Genomic DNA, 24,672 nt, shown 5'->3' with positions numbered 1-24,672 from the left:
ACTGTATTGTCTCCCTTTATATTGTAAAGTGCTGGGAAAACTGTTGGCATTATTTAAATCCCATATTATAATCATTTTTGTTCATAAATTTAGCTGCGCTTTAGATTGGTAGCAATCACAAGAATTTGCAAGCATCAGGCATTGTTACTGCATGAAAAGAGGTTTACCAATCCAGGTTCACTCTATTTTCTTCTTGAGTCTGCATGTATTGTATCTTTAGTAGACATGACACGGATTGCATAGTAGGCTGCCTGCAGCTCACATTTATAATTACGGCAACAGGAGAAATGGAATTCTCAGGCTGCTCTCCAAGCATGTTGTATCTTGTCCTTAGATGACCTGGCTCCTCTTCACAATATACAGTGGATATAAAAAGTCTACACACCCCTGTTAAAATGTCAGGTTTCTGGGATGTAAAAAAATGAGACAAATATAAATAATTTCAGAACGTTTTCCACCTTTAATGTAACCTATAAACTGTACAACTCAGCTGAACAACAAACTGAAATCTTTTAGGTGGAAGGAAGTAAAAATATCCTTAAAGCAATACATTGTTGAAGCACCTTTTGATTTTATTACAGCACTCAGTCTTTTTGGGTATGAGTCTATCAGCATGGCACATCTTGACTTGGCAATATTTGCCCACTCTTCCTTGCAAAAACACTCCAAATCTGTTAGACTGTGGCATCTCCTGTGCACAGCCCTCTTCAGATCATCCCACAGATTTTCGATCGAATTCAGGTCTGGGCTCTGGCTGGGCCATTCTAAAACTTTAATCTTCTTCCAGTGAATGCATTCCTTTGTTGATTTGGATGTATGCTTTGGGTCGTTGTCATGCTGAAAGATTAAGTTCCTCTTCATGTACAGCTTTCTAGCACAAGCCTGAAGATTTTGTGCCAGTATTGACTGGTATTTGGAACTGTTCATAATTCCCTCTACCTTGGCAAATGCCCCAGTTCCAGCTGAAGAAAAACATCCCTAAAGCATGATGCTGCCACCACTATGCTTTATTGTGGGTATGGTGTTCTTTTGGTGATGTGCAGTGTTGTTTTTGCGCCAAACATATCTTTTGGAATTATGGCCACAAAGTTCAACCTTAGTTTCAGCAAACCATAACACATTTTCCCACATGCTTTTGGGAGACTTCAGATGTGTTTTTGCAAAATTTAGCCGGGCTTAGATGTTTTACTTCGTAAGAAAAGGCTTCTGTCTTGCCATTCCACCCCATAGCCCAAACATATGCAGAATACAGGAGATTATTGTCACATGTACCACACAGCCAGTACTTGCCAGATATTCCAGCAGCTCCTTTGATGTTGCTGTAGGCCTCTTGACAGCCTCGCAGACCAGTTTTCTTCTCATCTTTTCATCAATTTTGGAGGGACGTCCAGTTCTTGGTAATGCCACTGTTGCACCATGTTTTTTCCACTTGATGACTGTCTTCACTGTGTTCCATTGTATATCTAATGCTTTGGAAATTCTTTTGTACCCTTCTCCTGACTGATACTTTTTAACATGAGATCCCTCTGATACTTTGGAAGCTCTCTGCGGACCATGGCTTTTGCTGTAGGATGCGACTAGGAAAATGTCAGGAAAGACCTACTAGAACAGCTGAACTTTATTTGGGGTTAATCAGAGGCACTTTAAATAATGGCAGATGTGTACTGACTCCTATTTAACATGATTTTGAAAGTGATTGCTAAATATCCAGGCTAGGGCAGATAACATGGGGGAGAAGGGACTTGCTGTCGCTGGATGAAGCCAAGGCCAGCGTGGATTGGACATACCTATGGGCTGTCCTTTCTAATATGCTTTGGTCTTGTCTTCAAGATCTGGGTTAAAGTGGGTCTAAAGGCTCCAGGTTTTTTACCTTCATGCATTCTATGCATGAAGGTAAAAAACCTCTATGCAGCATCACCCCTAGCCTCCCCTAATACTCACCTAAGCCCCTCTCGATCCAGCGATGTGCACTGGAATCTTGGCTATCCCCAGACTCCCTGTTCTCATTGGCTGAGCCAGAAGTGGAAGCCATTGGCTCGCACTACTGTCAATCACAGCCAGTGAGAGAGGGGGTGGGGCTGAGCCACGGCTGTGTGTGTGAATGGACAAATGGAGCAGCGGGTTCCCCCATAGCAAGCTGCTTGCTGTGGGGGCACCTGATGGGAGGAAGGAGCCAGGAGCATCGGTGGGGGACCCGAGAAAAGGAGGATCTTAGCTGCTCTGTGCATAACCACTGCACACAGCAGGTAAGTATAGACATGTTTGTTATTTTTTCTTTAAAACAAAAGAAGCCTTTATAGTCACTTTAAGTTGTCATATGATCACCTATTAGCAGCTATTAGTGAAGCTTGGAGCTTTCTTCTACATTCTCTTTGGGCAGGGGCAGCCCTGACAGGGTTGCCCACTGTCCCCTCTACTGTTTGCACTGGCAATCTAGCTCTTGGCTGCTTCAATGTGGCAGAACCCTGCTATAGTTGGTTTCCAGTATTATTATTATACAGGATTTATATAGCGCCAACAGTTTGCTCAGCGCTTTACAATATAACGGGAGACAATACAGCAACAATACAGTTCAATACAAGAGGGTTAGGAGGCCCTGCTCCTTATGGATAGTTACACAAAAAGGTCATGCTTTATGCAGATGACACCCTGCTACTAGAGGACACAACTACTTCCCTGGAGGCAGCCATGAGTACCACTGCTATTTGGGAAATTCTCAGGGCTTATCAACTGGGTGATGGTCTGATGCTCATGGATGACAATCCCACTCAGCCTATTGCCCACTGCTACCCGGTTCCTGTAACCTCCTCTTTTAAGTACCTGGGTGTGCAGGTTACTCCTCAACCTGTGGACTTCTCGAATATAACTCCCCTTTTGAACCTTTTAAGAGAGGTTAAAATTTGGAATAGGCTATGGTTATCCCTAGCCGGTAAGGTTAATCTCATCAAAATGATCTTCATGCCCCAATTGCTTTACCTCTTGCACATTACCCCTATGTTAATTCCATCTTTAGGCTGTAGCATAAGGTCCCACGGGTGAGGTTGGAATATCTGCCCAAAGGACACAAGGGGTCTTGCTATGCCCAACCCTTGGCTCTACTACCTTTGCAAAGGGATACCATACTCCTTACCAGGAGGCAACCCCTCTATACACATTTTACGCTATACAACTCATGTAACGGATTTAGCAACTGGCCCTGAGGCTGCAAATCCAATAGGCTTCTGCCCAACCATTCCCTTCTACAGTTCAGACAAGTTACTGGTTTCGTGCAATGTACACTAGTCTTGTCTGCCATAATGATAACTATCTGGAGTTGGCGAAGATACAAGCCTCGCGGTTGTTGCAGATTGGGCATCACTCACATTAAGCATATTTTCAGAAATAGCTCGCTGTGTTCCTTTGAGGGGGTCGCAGAACAGGTTCTCCTTATCAATGTCTATGTGTTTTTATTGTGTTCAACTCAAGCATGCTGTGGCAACACAAGGGGTGTCCATGGTGTGGAGCCAATCCCCAACACCAATGTTTAATATGATATCTAATACCATCTCCATCAAAGATTTCTTTGCCTGCTATTACATGTGGCATACAGAATATCTGAAATCATTTCCTCTGACGATGGAACGACAGTGGGAGGTGGACCTTGGCACTTTTGTGGAGGACCAGTGGGAGGAAGTACTTTAGGAAGTGCCACAATGCTCTCTAAATGTGACACAAAGGCTGCTGCTATAATATATACTTTTAAAGCGGTAATAAACAACAAAAAAAAATTAAAAAATGTTTTCCCTGCAAGGCAAAGGTGCACTGTCACCACTGCAAAGGCTTCCATCTTCACCCAGTCTTCCTTCCTGGTTGGTGGGCTGTGGCCACTTGATTGACTGAGCTGCGATGACGTCACTCCCACACATCTCGGCTGCGGCACACAGCTCTGAAGGAATGGTATGGGTATGCCGTTACTTAAGAGCGCATGTGCCAGTGATGTCATCAGCTGGTGCTCGCTAGAATATCTCCTAAACGGTGTACATTTAGGAGATATTAATTTTACCTACAGGTAAGCTTTAGTATAAGCTTACTTGTAGGTAAAAATAAAAAATGAGAGTTTACTACCACTTTACGTGTTCATTATACTCCAGTCAGGCTGCACAAAATGGGCCTCTTGGACAGCCCTACTTGCAGTAAATGTTGCCGGGACCACTGGGACCTAATTCATCTATTGTGGCAATGCCCCAAATTACACATATAATTGGAGGAAGTGGTGAATGTAGTTTTCCAAACATCTATCCCACTCCTCCCTAAACCTTGCCCACTGGGCAATTTAGATGACCTTCAACTGTCAACTCCCACTAGTAAGGCTGTGGCTAGAGTCCTTTTCCAGGCCCAGAGAGTTCTCTTACAGCATTGAAAATCTTCAGATCCTTCCTCTCACAAAGAGTGGGTACAGTGCATGGGGGAGACTCTTGGAGAAGTATACAGTATATACCAACAGGTTTCCACTACAAAGAATCTTTGGGGTCCATGGCTGGATTCCCCAGGCCTAACCCAACAAACCTAGTTATGGGTAGACACCTCGTTGGCCGATACATGCCTCTGGTCAGGTGGTCAGTTGGTTGGAGATACTGCTTAGATCACATGCTCTCCTTTCTTTGCTGTGCCGTTTGTTTACATTACAGTCGGCCTATTGATCTTGCTGTGCTGTGCTTGGCCTGTATCAATGATTAATTTTGAAACTGGATGCAAAACCATTGATTTCTGTTTGGATTTATAATCTGTTCTAGAATTGTACTGTTTTTTTTTTGTTTTTTTTAAATAAAATAAAAAGTGAAGAAAAAAATTGCTAGAAAATTGTGATTCTTCAGAGGTTAGGTTTTACAAAAGCAGAACTGAAGAAAAGATGGCCATACTTTTAGGACACTAGAAACAAAAAACTGAGGTGTGTGTGTAATCTGAAGGTTTAACTCTATTCTGAAAAATTTTCCCTCTCACCTCCTCCTACCTATCCGGTCATCAAAAAAGCTATTTAGCTACAATAATCCAGTCTGGTCACATAATCCAGCAGCTTTAGCTCCCCTGTGTCAGCGAGCAGCTGCTGCAAGGGAGAGGAGGGTGCACAGACAAGGGCTGGACTATGGGATCCTATGGCTGACGTCACGGTTCCGGGAGTTCACAGCAGTTGTTGAGTGCTCCTTTACACAGTGAAGCCAGAGCTGCTATATCATGTGAACAGACCACATTAAAAAAAAAAAAAAAAAAAAAGAAGGTAAGTACACAGATCTTTTTTTATACAGGGTATGCGGGTCAAGCAGGAGGAGGGGGGAGAGAAACTTTTTAAGAATAGTTAGAGTCACTTTACTACCACTTTAACACATTCCGTGACTTTCAATGGACAAGAAAGAAACCCCTGTAGATGTGCTATGCACTGCTGTCCTCCAATGGCTCGCTGCTATATACTTAGTACAGTAATAAAGTATTGTGGCCAAGAATATTCTGCACTTTTATAATATGCTCCTCCAAATGCTACTGCTGCTCCACAGCTCACTTGACCGCTACTGCATGTTGTGAGCCATAGGAAGCCAAGAGGTAAGAGATGGGTAATTTACATTACAGGGGGTTAATTGGTAGAAAATAGCCATCATGCAACAAAGCTGCACAGACAGTTTTAATATGCAATAGTTGTAAATCGCTGCATTTATAGAGACTCTGCCTTAGTTTGATGAACGATAACTCAATATATTCCATTTGAACCATCACTTTTAACAAACTTTTATTTTAATGACAGTGACAAAAATATTTGGAGCTCTGAAATTTACAGTTCATGAATTATTTTGGACCAAGCATGTCTTCAGGCTTGACCCACTGATCAAACTGCTCTGCAGTCAGGATTCCAAGCTGTATTGCAGTTTCCTTTAATGTGCCACCATTCTTGTGTGCGGTTTTTGCAATTTTAGCAGCTTTATCATATCCTACAACAAAAAAGCTTGCTATTAGTATGAGAATGTTTCTGAACAATAAAACACACAAACACAAGACGGCAAAATATTATCCTTGAAACTGATAAGCTTTACACAAATAGTAAAAAACAATGTACAATAGTGAAAGCAAACCTGTGCTTTGCTCATGCGGGATAAAAGCAACAAGTCCACTTTAATACTTGCTAGCCAGGATCACATATTCAATTTTCCTTCCCTCCCTTGCAGCTCCATTAGGCTCTCTGGGTTCATGCTGATGTGGTGCACAATTCGCAGCAGTTTCTGTGCAAACTCCGCACCGCATCACAATCGCACCCCGTTCATGCAAACCGCTGCGGGTGTGTATGTTAACAACACCCCGAAATTGGTCCGCAAAACACGGTGCGATGTGCAGAAATGGATCGCATAGGTGTGAATACCCATGCGACTTGATTCTAGTGAGGACCAAAAAAAAGGGTCCTACACCTCTTTGGTGCGGATGCAGTTTTGATTTGAGCCACACAAAATATATGGCTCAAATTGCACCATTCGCATGCAATTTGCACAAGAATTCGGTGCGGTTTCTGTGCGAATCACATGCGATATCCCACACTGCACAAGTGTGAACCCAGGCTCAATGTTAATTGTCCAAGAACATCACTGGAGGTGTGAAGACACCAAAGAAGGGATTTAGGAGTAGACTGGAGGGTTTACTAATTTCCTGCTATTATAAACACGAATATTTAGGGAACTGAAAAATTCCATCAGAAGGAGTTTGGATGGGCTTTGTTTACACTAGCACTGAAGAACGGTTCACAGTGGATTACTTTTTGTAGGGCATTTGACAAGCGATGAGGAAGCATAACGTCATCTGCTTATTGCCTGTTTTAACCTCTAAAAGCCCAGATACAGCCCCATTCGCTTGAATGGGTCATGATAGGGGAGATCATTTTTGAGGTGCTCCAATGCAAAGCACTGTAGTTGCACCATGTGTATACCCCCATATGGCTGCCATTGCAGTTTGGGGGCGGACAGTATAGACTTGACACAACTGCCTGTTTTTACCCAACCCCCCCACCCATGTGTAAGCTAGGCCTTCTTCTAAATCAACAGTATTAAACCAGAGTAGTTTACTACAGGTTGATGGTATTTTTCCCAACTCTACTTTCTATGTATATGTCTTACCTATATGGGGATTGAGAGCAGTGACAAGCATCAAAGATTCACTCATCAGTTTGTTGATTCTCTCAGTATTTGCTTGAATCCCAACAACACAATTATCAGTGAATGAGACAGATGCATCCCCTATAAGCCTGATTGAATTTAGAATATTTTTTATCTGAAAAGAAAAAACACATACATGATAAAAAATAATAATACAACAAGCAGGAGTTTCATCGTTGCACTTTTTTCCATTTCTCTTTATTATTCTATTAAATTATATAATTACTGTATATTACAGCAAAAAGTTGTATAAACAAATGACTACACAATCAGTAAAAAAAAATTATAAACACAACTAGAAAAGCTACAATTTCTGGGGAAATTGTGTGAAGTGTTCTTGCCTCCACCAGTAGTCTACAACTCACACTCTAACTTTGTCACTCTGCTGCCTGCTCACACACCTGAGTTCCTATGGCAACTCACTCTACAGCAAGGGCAGAGAAGAGCCATTAAAAACAAACTGCTCCAACTTGCTCACTTCACTGGCGGTTGCCATCTTCAAACGGTTGTAGCTTAAAAATTATAAATCCTACACCAAAGAGCTTTATATTGTGAGAATCACAAGACCTACTTTTTGATGCATAGTATGTCTCTGAAATATTAAAAATGAAGGCACAGTCGCAGTTTAGAAATTGCCCTTCAAATTTGAGGTGGCTAGAGTGGATTTTCAATGAATGTCAATGGGCGGCATGAGTTGCAAACAAATGGTCATATTGTGAAAACGATCAGGACAATGGCTTAGCCGTGGACATTTTTAGTGGCAGCAGGGATAGCTGAACATTTTGATATAAGATTTGTGTAGGTGGGCTTGAAAATGAGGGAGTGATGGCAGTTTAGAAATCATGTCCTGATTTTTCAGCTCACACTCTAGCTTTTGTCAGCTCCCACTCTAGTTTTGAACATTCCGCCATTCATTCCTATGGGACCAATTTCACCACAAAAACGGCGATATTTCGTGAACCATTTGGCGAAACGTTCCACAAAGTAATAGCACATCAATCGGGAACAATCCGCACGTTTCGGTATATTACTGTTTATGTAGTGTAAAAACTGTGGGAGGAGTTAGGGTGGTAAATTTGGCTATAATAATAAGAATATATATGTGAGATAACAGTAAGTGGTCTTGCCATGCAAGAACACTTAATAAAGTCAACTTGTCTAACCCACATTATAATATAAGGTGTGCTGGATTTAAGTGAGCATTCAGGAGCCAAGACGTATTCCAGGTTCCAACATACTTCATAATAGAGGAGTCCAAAGTAGGTAGCAGCAGGGGAACAATAACATGCAGAATATACATTGTCCAAGTTAAGGTTGTATATTCAGGTTGAGTTATGGAAGTATCTGACCAAAAGGGCTATTATTTATGTAACATCTACAACTCCATAATAAATGACAGATTGGGAAAGCAATTAAGTATTTAAATAACTGAGTTAGGCCCCTTTCACACGGACATTCCAATTGGGTTTGCTTGTCCATTTTTCAGGCGGACATGATCAGAATCTCTATTCTCCTTTATGGAGCGGCAGTTTACACCTACCTACATTCAAAAAGTGATGGATGGGGATCAGTTCCCCTTCCATCCAGCGGACAGGATGGCAGTCAGGTGAAATCGGACAGGCAGTCTGTTTACATCCGACCACCTAAAAAGGAGAGTGGGCTGTATCCATGTCTGATCTGTATAAGAGGAGCAGACACGGACCTGTCATCCGCCTGCTCAGCAGGGATCAACAGACAGATCCCCTGCCAAGGAAGCAGATCACAGTCGCAGTCTGCTCCATGGTAAAGGGGCCTTAATAAGTACAGCACAACTCCTATAGTCATAATACATAGGACTTCTTTCTTGGAGAATGGTCCTATCTATGTTAGTGGATATACTATACTAAAGCAATACATATAGTATAAATACCTAAAAATGCATCACACAATGAATCCAATAGCAGTGTCGCCGTATGAGGAGACTCTAACCAATTTCAGTGTAATATTTACCATAAATCAAGCATGGGCCAGTGTCTAAAACACCATACTGAGAGAAAGCACAAAGTAGATTTTCTGTGTTTTTTTTTTTTACATAGAACTAAACGGCAAAACTTTTTTTCACTGATTTGGATAAAGGGAGGGTTATATCCGGTCAGCTTTTTTGCCATCTGTGTCCAAATTTCTCTTCACTTCCTGTCCCACAGCTAAAAGAAGTGAGACGTAATCCATTACTGTTCTGGGGACAACCCAAAATTTGGGATTTATTTTCACACTTGGTAATAATGGTCTTCAGAACAAGTAGAAAGGCTGAATCTCCCTACTAAGGACTCAAAGAGCAATAAAAACCTTACAGGTGTTCTAATCCCTCTCTACCTTATTCAAAAAAAAAAGTTTTGCCTTTAGTTGTACTTCAAACCACTTCATACCCAGTATCATTATAAAGGATGCATTTACACTTGTTTGTTTTAACACACATTTAAAACCAATGGAAATGCATGAAAACATGTCATATTAAAGTGCTTCACAACACGTCAACATGCATTCCATTGAGTTCCACAGAAAAGAATTAGGCTTAAAATGTGTGGGAATTTATGGGAAATCCTCCTTCACAGTTTTCTACCAACTGCCTGCTATCTATAGCAGTCATCTTGAAGGAGGGCAGATATTTCCCTCTTCTCCCCCTCTTCCCATAACGATTACTGCAACAGTTCTTTTTTCATACATTAAAAAAAGGATGTTTTTGTAGATGTACAAACAGGAGAAGCAGATTGCATGACCAAAACTGAAAAAAAAAGTTGCAATTTATCACTGAAGCAAGTGTTTGGTTGCATTTTAGAGTGGTCTTGGTTTTGTGGCACCAGAGCACATCTATATGCTCTGGAATATGGTGACACCTAGATGTGCCTTCTTTCTGTGATAATTGCCAACTGATATGTTTTTGATCCACAGATTCACTTCAGTTTATGTTTTCAGCAGGCTAAATTGCATGCTACGGGTTATAAGATTCAGATTACTTACAATCAGAGGCTTGAATACATTCAGTTCAAAATGTCCATTACTGGCCCCTATTGATATAGAAACATGATTGCCCATCACCTGGGCTGCTACCATTGTAACAGCTTCACACTGAGTGGGATTCACTTTGCCTGTGTAGAAATAATGTAAAAACAGAAACAAAAAAAGAGTTTTAGTAAAAATCTTACAAAAAATAATGCAGAAATGATAAACAGTTCTTGGTTGTAATCACATGACTATGACAAGTAGAATGGAATTGATCAGAAGATAAAAATAAAATACAAAAAGAGAATGCTCTCTGTTAAAGAATCTACATATGCCAATTCAGAACTGTAAGACCTATCATCAATCAGTTAAAAAAGAAAGATTTCTGTTAATAAGTAGGCTGTCAGAAAAAAAAAAAATAGGAAACCGCCATTGCGAATTTGTTTTTAAAAGTGCATGCTTCAATAATGGTGTCCTTTTATCATGCAGCGGTAAATGACTGCTGCTCAGTTCCCTGGCATTCTCAGAGGAGACAGTTCTCCTCTGAATGCCTTTTTATGAAGCGGTGTAGATCGCTTCTCCTAATGAGGAGAGAAGCGATCTACAAGCGCTTTGAATACTAGAAAACAGCTGTTGTTACTGTAATCTTGCGAGATTACAGCAAGAGATCAGTCAAACACAGTTTACTAAGCAGCGGTAAATTATTGCTGCTTCGTTTGCGGTTCCCCCCATTTTCCACCTCTGGGCTGGAGAGTCTGGAGGGAGAATTTTCGCACAGATCGCCAGTGAAGGGTTGACATCGCTCCTTCATACACTGGCTGTCTGTGTGCTGAGATGATCAGCGAAGAACATGATCATTTCTGTTTCCTAAACCACTAATAATTTGAGATCAGCAACGATCCTCAGGATCGCCGCTGATCTCAGTTTCATAAAAGGACACCATTGTCGTCATTATCCTTCGTTTATAACTTGGTGAACCACCGATCTGGAGCAAAAGGGGCCTATCAGGTGTAGGGACACTTGACCTGCACATACTAGTGTCAGTCATGCTTGTCCTTGCATTAACAGAGTATAACAGAACCAGACATCAGCAATGGCGCTTCTAAGTGGAAATTGGCTGATTTTCCTTTGCTAATTACTAAGCAAAGACATTTGGTATAGAAATACAGTACAGGTAAATGTTCCTTAAATAGGTGTTGTAAACGTTTATGATGGGGAGTGACACAATGCTGCAGACATTTTTAAGCTATGAAACACCACTAGTGCAACACTTTAGGGAATAAGCAAAACCTTTTACCTGGCATAATGCTGCTTCCAGGTTCATTTTCTGGCAAGATTAACTCTCCCAGACCTGATCTTGGTCCAGACCCAAGAAAACGAATATCGTTGGCTATTTTCATTAGGCTACAGGCAACAGTGTTTAGGGCTCCACTCAATTCAACTAATGCGTCATGTGCAGCAAGAGCTTCAAACTTGTTAGGAGCAGTGATAAATGGTAATCCTATTAAAAAGGGAATTCCGAATTTACACATTAAAAAAACAAAAAAAAAAACCCCCAAAAAACCACACATGCTTCCATTATACAGATAGAGAACACAGACACAAACCCACCAAACCAACAAAATTTTGAGCTGTAAAAAAGTTCTATCTAGTAATTTCATTTAATGAAATAATTTCCAAAAACACAAAAAATTTGAATGCTCTTTGCTGAATGTTTTTCAGGCATTCAATGCAGGAATATCAAATATTTTCAGCTAAGCAACAAACATTAACCCCTTGCCTACCGGGTACTTATACCCCCTTCCTGCCCAGGCCAATTTTCAGCTTTCAGCGCTCTCACATTTGGAATTACAATTGCACAGTCATGGAACAATGTACCCATATGAAATTTTTATAATTTATTTCACACACAGAGATTTCTTTTGGTGGTATTTAATCGCCACTAGGTGTTTAATTTTTTGCACTATAAACAAAAAAAGCAAAACAACATTTGAAAAAATAAGAAGTTTTTCTTTGTTTCTATTATAACATTTTTCAAACAGGTAATTTTTCTCCTTCACTGATGTGTGTTGATGAGGCTGCACTGATAGGCAGCACTGATGAGCACTGATGAGGTGGCACGGATAGGCAGCACTGATGGGCACTGATAGACTGCACTGATGAGGTGGCACTAATGATGATGTACTGCTGGGCGACACTGACTGGCGGTACTGCTGGGCACTTATGGTTGCAACTGCTGGGTGGCACTGATCATCAGTGCTGATCTGTTCTGTGACATTTGCTGGTTATCGGCAGTACTTTCACAGCGTGAGGAAACTGCTGCCGGTAAACGGCAACTGTAGTTACTCAGTGATCTGCTGTGTCATTGGACACAGTTGATCAAGTGGTAAAAGGCTGCTGTGATTGGCCTTTTACCTCATCATATGATCAACTGTGTCCATAAGACACTGCGATCATGGAGAGCGCCGGGTGCACGCCGCTGAAGGTGCACTGAAGGGCGTGTTCTGGGAGGATGTCATATGACGCCCTCCCAGAACTGAAAACAGAACTGTAGCCGTCATTCGGCTATAACGTGGTTGTGAAGTGGTTAAGTAACCTGGTAGCTAACTGTAGTGTCCGAAGTACATTCATAAGGAAATCAAAAGCTCACCACTGTCTAGTGCCCTTGGAAATCAAATGAACCCGCTGATCTATCTAAAGCTGCTCTGCAATGATAAAAAATTAGATTGGAATTTCAAAACACAACTAATCCCATATGTTAAAGTGGTAGTAAACTCCCATTTATTATTTTTACCTACAGGTATTATAAATAAAGCTTACCTGTAGATAAAATCAATATCTCCTAAATGTGCACCATTTAGGAGATATTTTAATGAGCTGCAGCCAGTGACATCACCGGCACATGCGCTCTGAAGAAGTGGCATACCCATGCTGTTCCTTCAGAACTGTGTGCCACAGCCAAAACTCTCATGCGGAGCATGGGAGTGACGTCATCACGGCTTGGCCAATCAAGCGGCCACGACCCGGAGGGAAGACAGTGAATATAGAAGCCTCTGCAGCAGTGACGGCGCACTGCTGGAGAGATTTGTTTTAAGAGAAGTCCTTCATAATCTGCAAGTATGCAATGTATACTAGCACATTATGCCTTTGCCTTGCAGGAGAAAACTTCATTTAGTTGTTGTTTACCATTTACTACCACTTTAATAATAACCAGAAAATATTTCAACTTAAATGTTATATGTTGTGGATGAACAGATGGTTTTCTTATTTGCAAAAAACATAACTGCAGCCAGCGGTGACACGAAAGGTTTTATACTAATCCAAAGCTCAGGAGAGGCTGCAGTTCAAATTGCAGGCATGCATGTATGCGAGGTCTGCATGGGGCTTAGAAAGGCAAATTACAACAGAATAAGTCACTTTATACAAATTGCTCTTTCTTTAAAAAGCGTATCTTTCCTGGAACACACTTATGGCATCTTACCTGTAAGCTCCGAGACTTTGGCAGCAACTTTCTCTGCAAATCCAATTCTAGTGTTTAACCCAGTTCCAACTGCTGTGCCTCCAGCAGCTAATTCGTAAACCCTTGGTAATGCACTTTCAATTCTAGTAATGCCATACTTAATCTGCTGTACGTAGGCACTAAACTCCTAGAAAACAAAAAGTAGAAGTATATTCTGTTTAGAAGTACATATATTATATATTGTGGACAGTTAATGTTTCCCGCCTAAAAGGTTTGGCAACCAATCTCTAATTACAGCAACCACAGATATTTCAAACAAAGCGCCAGACAAAAAAAAAAAATCCTGAGCATCAGTGAGCAGTGTAGAATGGCTTTTTAAGTTCTCTAAAGGCCTTATGCCTAAAAGGGCTGAACTGTAGAACTTTGTGTTGCCCTCCTAGCAGCTTTACATTTTTTCTGTTGCTAAGACATGAAAGAACAAAGTAAGCAAGGCCATGGTAAGCAGGGAAACAGACTTCAGTATGACACTTCATATACAAGGCCTTTTTTTCTTTATTTTTAAACTTTAGGCAATATGTATAGAAGTGAAGCCACCAGTGAAGTGAGAGTTGACCTCAGACTTCTTCAGGGGAGTGTGCGTGCATTCAACTCTAACAGAGGCATCAGTTTCAATTGGGCAATATGAAGGAGAACCTCCTTTAGGCCATCTACAGACAGGTAGATGTCTCGCTGACAGTGAGGTCTCAGAATGCAAGGACTCGCTTTATTTAGGCCTTGTTCAGATAGGTGCTTGCACGCCTGTACTGCATGCTTCTATGTGCAGGAAGTCAATAGAAGTTGATGCAGATGCAATGACTGCACACAGTCGCATGTCAAAATTTGACAGCCGTGCACAAGCTCAGCTCATGAACTGAACTGAAAGCACAAGCAATCTTATCTTCCATCTGTAAGCTACTAATTTCTCCATCCTTTATATCAGTGGTCTCCAATCTGCACCTCTGGGATGAATGTGACCCTTCACAAACTTTTATCCAGCCCTAGGGGCACTGTTCCTCCCACTGATATGATGCACTATTCCTGCTACTGGTATCATTAATGAGGCACCATTCTTTCCACTAATACCAACAGTAGAGGGCACTATTCCTCACAGTGACACCAATGATGAGGTGCTATTCTTCACACGAATAAAAATGGATCACTATTCCTCCCACTAATACCAATGATGGATCACTATTCCTCCCATTAATACCAATGATGGAGCACTATTTCTCCCATTAATACCAATGATGGGACACTATTCCTCACATTAATACCAACGATGGAGCAATATTCCTCACACTAATACCAAATGATGGAGCACCATTCTTCCCATTAATACCAATGAGGAGGCACTATTTCTTCCACTAATACCAATGAGGAGGCACTATTTTCTCCCACTAATACCAATGAGGAGGCACTATTCCGCCAACTTATATCAATGATGGAGCACTATTCCTCCCATTAATACTAATGATGGTGCAATATTCCTCCCATTAATACCAATGATGAGGCACTATCCCTTCCACTAATACCAATGATGAGGCACTATCCCTTCCACTAATACCAATGATGGGGCACTATCCCTTCCACTAATACCAATGATGGGGCACTATTCATCCCACTAATACCAACGATGATACACTATTCCTCCTATTAATATCAACAATGGGGCACAATTCCTTCCATTAATAGCAATGATGGGGCACTATTCCTTCTATTAATACCAATGATGGGGCACTCTCTCTCCCACTGATAACAATGATGGTGCACTATTCCCCAGCAGTGCCGCCAGTCAGTGCCCAGCAGTGCCGCCAGTCAGTGCCCAGCAGTGCCGCCAGTCAGTGCCCAGCAGTGCCGCCAGTCAGTGCCACCCATGAGTGCTGCCTATCAGTGCCCATCATTGTTGCATATCAGTGCCGCCTATCAGTGCTGCCTCATCAACTCACATCAGTGGAGAAAAATTACCCGTTTGCAAAATTTTATAATAGAAACTAATAAAAAACATTTTTTATTCAAAATTTTTGCTCTTTTGTTTATAGCACAAAAAATAAAACACTCAGCAATGAGTACATACCACCAAAAGAAAGATCTATTTGTGTAAAAAAAAAAAGTATAAAAATTTCATATGGGTACAGGGTCGCATGACCACGCAATTGTCATTCAAAGTACGACAGCGCTGAAAGCTGAAAATTGGCCTGGGCAGGAAGGTGGTATAAGTGCCTGGTAGGCAAGTGGTTAATATCAATGATGGTGCAAAATTCCTCCCATTAATGGAGCACTATTCTTCCCATTATTACCAATGATGGAGCACTATTCCTCCTATTAATATCAATGACGATGCACTATTCCTCCCCATTAATACCAATGATGGTGCATTATCCCTCCCACTAATACCAATAATGGAACACTATTCCTCCCACTAATACCAATGATGGGGCACTATTTTTTCCCACTAATACCAATGATGGAGCACTATTCTTCCCATTATTACCAATGATAGAGCACTATTCCTCCCATTAATATCAATGACGGTGCACTATTCCTCCCATTAATATCAATGACGGAGCACTATTCCTCCCCAATGATGGTGCACTATCCCTCCCACTAATACCAATGATGGGGCACTATCCCTTCCACTAATACCAATGATGGGGCACTATCCCTTCCACTAATACCAATGATGGGGCACTATCCCTCCCACTAATACCAATGATGGGGCACTATCCCTCCCACTAATACCAATGATGGGACACTATCCCTCCCACTAATACCAATGATGGGGCACTATCCCTCCCACTAATACCAATGATGGGACACTATCCCTCCCACTAATACCAATGATGGAGAACTATTCCTCCCACTGATACCAATGATGGAGCACTATTCCTCCCATTAATATCAATGACGGTGCACTATTTCTCCCCATTAATACCAATGACGAAGTACTATTCCTCCCCATTAATACCAATGACGACGCACTATTCCTCCCCATTAATACCAATGACGAAGCACTATCCCTCCCACTACTACCAATGATGGGGCACTATTCTTCCTACGAATACCAATGATGGGGCACTATTCTTCCCACGAATACCAATGATGGGGCACTATTCTTCCCACGAATACCAATGATGGGGCACTATTCTTCTCACGAATACCAATGATGGGGCACTATTCTTCCCACGAATACCAATGATGGGGCACTATTCTTCCCACGAATACCAATGATGGGGCATGATCTCTCCCACTAATACCAATGATAGAACACTATTCCTCCTCCTACTGGTAGGCGCTATGTAGTTTTTTTGCTCCCACAGACTACCAATTGCCTACTCCCACTGGCCACAGTCTAGCCCCCCTAAAGTCTGAAGGACAGTAAAGTGGCCCTTTGGTTAGAAAGTTTGGAGACCCCTGCTCTATATAATGGAGATGAACAAAGGATGACATGTTTGAGGTTTAGCCTGGTTTTGAATTATGGCACTCTCCAAACATACAGTGTAAGAGTGAGCATGGCCACCCAGAGACAGGAAATGTGCTATTCACAAGATTACTAGGATAAAGGAAAAAGCCAGAAAAAAGGGAAAATATTACAGCCACCACATCTAAGGACTGGTAAGCTGCAATATACTACATTTTTGGCTTTGGGTTTAGACACTCTAGGTATGCGTTGATACTGTACCTGTCCCAGAGTAAGTGGCACTGCATCTTGTGTATGTGTACGGCCAATTTTAATAATTTTCGCAAATTCCTTTGATTTTGCATCCAAAGCATTCTGGAGCTTTTTCAATCCAGGTAAAAGGATATCATGGACTTCTTTTGCAGCAGCAATATGCATTGCTGTAGGAAAGGTGTCATTTGAACTCTAAAAAGTAAAGAAGAATACCAATAGAGGCAATTATTTACATGGCTAACTGAAAATGATTTCCAATAAAACGTAAAAGCAAAAACTATACAATGTTAGAGCACATTCCTATAAGCTTCATGTCAGAATGATATGCATTACAGCGTATTTTGTGGTCCTAATTTTTCAAACATCACTATTTTATTAAATGCATTATTTCTCAGTGTTGTACATTATCTATAGCAAAATCTTTATAACATTACTTAGGCGATCCTTGCTTACTTCTGTACTGCAGATTAGTAAAGTTATTCAAAAACATAAAAACAGTGCCTAGCCGGAGTGTTAGGGCTTGTTCACATTTGACTAATTTCTTAACACTTCAAAAATGCCCCTATAACCTTAGTATGGGCGTTAGACAGGTGCTAATGAGCTTTAGTATGGGTGTTTTACAAGCGTTAAAAATGCTCCCCAAATGCCTTATGCGTGGTTTTGAGGCATTTTACAAGCATTAAAACCGCACCACAAACCCCTAGAATAAACTCTAATGATATTAACATCCCACAAACATCTGCCAGGTCGTTTGAGAAGAGTCACCATAGACTTGAATGGGAGGCGTTGAAAGGCTTCAACTCCTCCTAACTGGACATGAGGCTTCAATTTTGAAGCGACATTAACGCTTCATGTTTTGATAATGTGAACAGCACTGTGTGCTGCCCATAGTATCATTTCCATAGGCGTTTGAGGAGCCTTAAAAACACCCCTCAAATGCCTGCTTTCAAAGCTAGTGTGAACTATTATTATTATAATACAGTATTTATATAGCGCTAAAAGGTTTGCTCAGCGCTGTACATTATAGTGGGGGACAGAACATGAGGCAATATAGTAACAAAACACGAGGGGTTCAAGGGCCTTAAACTGGCCAAACACACGTTACAATCCAAGTGTACGTTCCTTTAGATTTACAAATGACGTTGTGTGAGGGTCTACTTTGACAATGCGATTCATTTTTTTCAAATCAGTTAGAACTTCAGCCACAATATTTTAGCTTTAGATAAATTGAGTAACGGTTAGAACCTCTGCTTGTGTCACACACTCCCAGATTTTATTAATCTATAGTCTATATTAAACAAAAACATATTTGATTTGAGTTGAGCTCTACTCTAAAGAGGATCACACGCACAGAATCTGAGTAACTGAAGCATGTGAACATGCCACTAAGAGGAACAAAAGATTTTATTATTTTTTTTACTTTTTTAGATTTACACGAGAAAGGTGAACTTAAAGTGGAACTAAAGTCCACATATACTTACCTCTGTTCCAACAATCCCATTACTTCAAGCTCCCTCTCCTGTGGTATCATCCCCCTGGATTCTTCCAGGTGCCAAATCTTTGGCTGTCTTGACTGTCCACCATAGGATGATGCAACCCCGGCACAGGGGTTCATTCCAACACCAAGGCACCAGGCTGAGTTTTTACAAGGAGCTACCAATGCACAGCTCAGTGTACATTCTAAAGAAGATTGCAAACAGGCAGTCAAGTTTGTTTGTATTGCAGAAGACACAATGTTTCTTCTGCAAAAAATAATCTGCCTGCACGTAATTTAAAATGACCTTTAGTTCAGTTTCATCAAACTGAAACAAAAAACAATTCTCTCTCATATATACAGTCAGGTCCATAAATATTGGGACATCAACACAATTCTAAAATTTTTTGCTCTATACACCACCACAATGGATTTGAAATGAAACGAACAAGATGAGCTTTAACTGCAGACTGTCAGCTTTAATTTGAGGGTATTTACATCCAAACCAGGTGAACGGTGTAGGAATTACAACAGTTTGCATATGTGCCTCCCACTTGTTAAGGGACCAAAAGTAATGGGACAATTGCTTCTCAGCTGTTCCATGGCCAGGTGTGTGTTATTCCCTCATTATCTCAATTACAATGAGCAGATAAAAGGTCCAGAGTTCATTTCAAGTGTGCTATTTGAATTTGGAATCTGTTGCTGTCAACTCTCAAGATGAGATCCAAAGAGCTGTCACTATCAGTGAAGCAAGCCATCATTAGGCTGAAAAAACAAAACAAACCCATCAGAGAGATAGCAAAAACATTAGGCGTGGCCAAAACAACTGTTTGGAACATTCTTAAAAAGAAGGAACGCACCGGTGAGCTCAGCAACACCAAAAGACCCGGAAGACCACGGAAAACAACTGTGGTGGATGACTGAAGAATTCTTTCCCTGGTGAAGAAAACACCCTTCACAACAGTTGGCCAGATCAAGAACACTCTCCAGGAGGTAGGTGTATGTGTGTCAAAGTCAACAATCAAGAAAAGACTTCACCAGAGTGAATACAGAGGGTTCACCACAAGATGAAACCATTGGTGAGCCTCAAAAACAGGAAGGCCAGATTAGAGTTTGCCAAACGACATCTAAAAAAGCCTTCACAGTTCTGGAACAACATCCTATGAACAGATGAGACCAAGATCAACTTGTACCAGAGTGATGGGAAGAGAAGCGTATGGAGAAGGAAAGGAACTGCTCATGATCCTAAGCATACCACCTCATCAGTAAAGCATGGTGGTGGTAGTGTCATGGCGTGGGCATGTATGGCTGCCAATGGAACTGGTTCTCCTGTATTTATTGATGATGTGACTGCTGACAAAAGCAGCAGGATTAATTCTGAAGAGTTTCTGGCAATATTATCTGCTCATATTCAGCCAAATGCTTCAGAACTCATTGGACAACGCTTCATAGTGCAGGTGGACAATGACCCAAAGCATACTGCAAAAGCAACCAAAGGGTTTTTTAAGGGAAAGAAGTGGAATGTTATGCAATGGCCAAGTCAATCACCTGACCTGAATCCGATTGAGCGTGCATTTCACTTGCTGAAGACAAAACTGAAGAGAAAATGCCCCAAGAACAAGCAGGAACTGAAGACAGTTGCAGTAGAGGCCTGGCAGAGCATCACCAGGGATGAAACCCAACGTCTGGTGATGTCTACGCGTTCCAGACTTCAGGCTGTAATTGACTGCAAAGGATTTGCAACCAAGTATTAAAAAGTGAAAGTTTGATTTATGATTATTTTGTCCCATTACTTTTGGTCCCTTAACAAGTGGGAGGCACATATGCAAACTGTTGTCATTCCTACACTGTTCACCTGATTTGGATGTAAATACCTTCAAATTAAAGCTGGCAATCTGCAGTTAAAGCACATCTTGTTCGTTTCATTTCAAATCCATTGTGGTGGTGTATAGAGCCAAAAATGTTAGAATTGTGTCGATGTCCCAATATTTATGGACCTGACTGTATTTGGGTGCAAGGTTTCTAACCACAGTTACCATTTCTAACTACAGTATATATACAGTATAAAAAAAAACTTCAAAAATGTTTGGCTTCATGCTCAAATGTTAGAATTGTGTTGATGTCCCAATATTTATGGACCTGACTGTATATATATATATATGCACACACACGGGTGAAGCCGTCATTTCTCATTACACATGTAGGCTCTGCTACCTGCTTTCTTCATATCAAGGCAACTAAACAGGGTCTACGTGACGGGAAAAGAATAGACGCAGCAGTAAAACACCTCCAATGCTCCAGGTAGAGACTATGCTTAGATTTTATTTATATATATATATATAGTCACAGAAGAATAAAAATAAGTACTACATTCTATCAGCAATATTGTGATTTAGTAATGCTGGCATGTGGAAACCAATGGTAGCTTGTGGAAAAAGACATTTATGGAAAAGAGCAAAGATGATTCAGCCTAAGGCTTCCAACATTGTAGAGGTCTGTGGGGTGCAGGAAAATGTACATGTGGGACAGGGAATGCAAGAGGAATTAGGGCATTCTGTACAAAAGTGTACTTAATCTTTGCAATAAGCATCCCTAATATGTATGATGAACAATCTTTAATCTAGACATACATATCTTAGAGAGCTGAGTTAGAGGAGTAGCTCTTAATATGCCAGCATATTTGAAGGGTAAATAATCCTGCCCATGTTCAAAAGTAGACTAAAGTTGCTTTCTTTTAACTAGTTCAACTGTTTGGCTGTACTATGTACTTCCAAAGAGTGAGCCTTTAATCACAAGCTGATGGCTGTAGTAGCAGCTATCAGCTTGTGTGGGCTTTCTTTAGCCAGCTCCCAGCGTGAAAGCGACGTGGCCACTGGCTCTTTAGCCGCCGATCACTTTCACAGAGCCAATGCCGCAGTGCCCCCTCCTGCTGGCGGCTCCCCTCCAACCATGCTTCCTAGGCTCTCCCACTCTTAACATGAGCCCAGGACCACAACCCCCAGCTTCAGGGGGGACAGCAATGTGAGACAGAGGCAAACCAATGCCTTGATCCCACATGTAAACAATTAAACCGTTGTTTATTATAGCAAATAATCACTTTTCAGGTCAACTTTAATATAGACCCGTCAACCAACATATAACCTGATACTACAGCATATTATATGTAAGCTTATCCTTTTCTCCCCGTGCATTTCATTTTATTTATTTCAGGTACTTATATAGCGGCGTCAATTTACACAGCACTTTACATATATATTGTACATTCACATCAGTCCCTAACCCTCAAGGGGCATACAATCTAAGGTCCCCAACTCACATTCATACATACACATACTAGGGCCAATTTAGACAGGATCCAATTCACCCACCAGCATGTCTTTGGAGTGTGTGAAACCGGAGTACCCGAAGGAAACCCACGCAGGCACAGGGAGAACATGCAAACTCCAGGCAGGTGGTGCCGTGGTTGGGATTCGAAATAACAACCCTAGTACTGCCAGGCGGAAGTGCTAACCATTTAGCCACTGTGCTGCCCATTTTATCATTGCAGGCCACAGGAGGTAACTGGACCAGACTAGCAGCTTACATAAAGGGTATGATGGGCAAAACACAAACCTAAAATTTATTGGCTTGTGAAAGTGTTTGTATATAGCGCAATAAGGTTGCTGAATGTATTAGAAACAGTATCAAGAACACTTTATCGTGTAAATGCATATCTGACATACCTGGCTTTTGTTAACATGATCGTTGGGGTGTACTGGATCTTTGCTTCCCAGCTTTCCACCCATCATCTCAATAGCACGATTACTGATAACTTCATTTACATTCATATTGGTCTGTGTTCCAGAGCCAGTCTGCCACACAGCTAATGGAAAATGATCATCTAATTTACCACTAGAAACCTTTATTGGAAAAGAAAAATAATCCATCTTGAATATGTAAACACTGAAAAAAAGACGATCTTACCCAAATTCTCAAAAATATAGGAATTTACAATACATTACATTGACAATGTAGCTAGGTTTTAAGCTTGAAGAAAGGTTGATTGATGAAAACTTAATGTTATGGAAGTCTTGGGAGACTTCATTTAGTAATAAAATGTTCCTATGAACATGGTATTTTGGTATTGTAAAGTAAAATCAAATGACACGAAGGTTTATGGTAATGTTCATGAAATGCATGCTTTTTTTCTTCTCTAAAAGAACTGCTTAAAAAGATGTGTTCAGTGACCTGGGAGTGTCAGGGATACTGCCATATGACAGTGCCTGGGCCTAACAATTGGCTGGTAGACCTCGAGCACTGGGACAGGAAAGGAGGTCACCTGCTCTTCTATACCTGGAAGTGTTGGGTGTTACGGACATCTGCAGAGGAAGGAGCAGCCGAAGTGCACGGGTCAGGCAGGTATAATGGGGATCAAGAGAGCCCTTTGCGATCATTTTGCCCTGCATGGGCAAGGTGACAGTTTCTATTTAATCCTAACTACATTTATTCTTAAAAATGTTCACTTCCCCCCTTCTGACATATCCTGCCTAACCGGTAAAAAAAAAAGAATCTGTATACTTACCTATTTTTTATCTTCTCCATACCAGTCATGTCTGTGTAAGGGAGCACTCAACAATGTCTCTGAATTCCTGAAGCTGTGATGTCACCCATAGGCTCTCGTATATCTTTGACAGCACTCCCTCCTCTCCCCTGCAGCAGCCACTCACTGACACAGGGGAACTGGAGCTGTGGGATCATATGACCAGACTGGATTCAAATTCGGTAAGTATAGAATGCAAAAAACAAAAAAAAGGTATGAGGAGGGGGAGGAAAGGCCTTTCTTCCACTTTAAATAAAGAATTTATGTTTTTTATTAAATATCTGTTCGATAATTATGAAAAATACCTATTAACCCTGCCAGAAATCCAGTGCTATCCTGTGTCCTCTGCAGTTTTATTGCAAACAATATCTACCCTGCCTAGCTTACTTCTGAAGATTACAGAACATCTCTCCGTATGTTATGAAAAAGAAATAAGAAGATGTTCTGTAGTCCTGTCCTAGGACAAAGCTGCTCCTCCATAGATACAGTTTGCTGTTATCACACTTCACCCAAAAATTTAGGACCTGTTCATACAAATGCCTGCTTCATTCACTAATTCAACATTATAAGTGTTCCAATTAATGATTTTGTCAAAGCCAATCCTCAATGTTTTTCTGTACACCCTCAATTGCTGATCTCAGTAAACTAAGGCTGGAGATTTTTGGTTTAGATTTACCAAAAACCATATAATAGGAGGACAAAGCTAAACAACACTTTCAGTTGTATCCAATTAGGCACGCCCTTGCACTACACAGTTGAAGGTAAATCTAAAGGAAATTGGGCACAAAATTGGAAGATAATTGTATAATGTATGGCCAGCCTAAGACCTAATGCCTGAACATAGACACTCCTGTTAATAAAACCAATTACTGAGAAATAACAATGATGGTTTAGAAATCTGGAACACCACATTTGTACTTGACACTAAAAACTGAAATGAGTACTTCCGAATATATAAACTTCTAATGACATTTGCTTTGGTTTGGTAAATGTTATGATAAAAATTATATCAATCCTAAACTGTGCAGACAAGTGAAAATGGACAACTTTTTGTCAAACAGATATTTTATGGTTTACCTCATCAGAAGCTTTGGCAATGTAATCAGCGATTTTAGGATCAAGACCATAATCCTTATTTACTTCAGCTGCGGCCTTTTTCAAGATTCCAAACGCTCTTATGACAGGTATCTTTAAAAGAAAAAAAAAATATTTAGCTCTTACACAGCATTCCATCTAAAATGAATCCTCTAGTTTATAACCCAATTATTTATACTACAACTAAGGCAGGCCATACATAATGCAATT

The 24,672-nt window shown here is 40.9% G+C and overlaps 1 protein-coding gene across 1 annotated transcript in view; it reads right to left on the bottom strand.

Moving 5' to 3' along the window:
* Positions 1 to 5,741: 5,741 nt before the first annotated feature.
* The window catches only part of FH (fumarate hydratase), a 55,376-nt gene continuing 36,445 nt past the window's right edge, over positions 5,742 to 24,672 (bottom strand). The window contains exons 3-10 of the mRNA XM_089669802.1: positions 24,445 to 24,555; positions 22,511 to 22,687; positions 17,324 to 17,506; positions 13,627 to 13,792; positions 11,443 to 11,646; positions 10,164 to 10,291; positions 7,128 to 7,281; positions 5,742 to 5,957 (exon numbers count right to left, since the gene is read on the bottom strand). Coding sequence (XP_089525928.1) covers positions 5,815 to 5,957; positions 7,128 to 7,281; positions 10,164 to 10,291; positions 11,443 to 11,646; positions 13,627 to 13,792; positions 17,324 to 17,506; positions 22,511 to 22,687; positions 24,445 to 24,555 — 1,266 coding nt within the window. The 3' untranslated portion in view covers positions 5,742 to 5,814. The remainder of the gene's footprint in view (positions 5,958 to 7,127; positions 7,282 to 10,163; positions 10,292 to 11,442; positions 11,647 to 13,626; positions 13,793 to 17,323; positions 17,507 to 22,510; positions 22,688 to 24,444; positions 24,556 to 24,672) is intronic.

Source organism: Staurois parvus, unplaced genomic scaffold (genome assembly GCF_062004578.1).
Source record: "Staurois parvus isolate SC_StPar_1 unplaced genomic scaffold, SC_StPar_1.0 ptg000081l, whole genome shotgun sequence".
In the NCBI taxonomy this organism is placed as follows: Eukaryota; Metazoa; Chordata; class Amphibia; order Anura; family Ranidae; genus Staurois; species Staurois parvus.
Note: the sequence above shows the minus strand (reverse complement) of the source record. Positions and strands in the feature narration are given on the sequence as shown.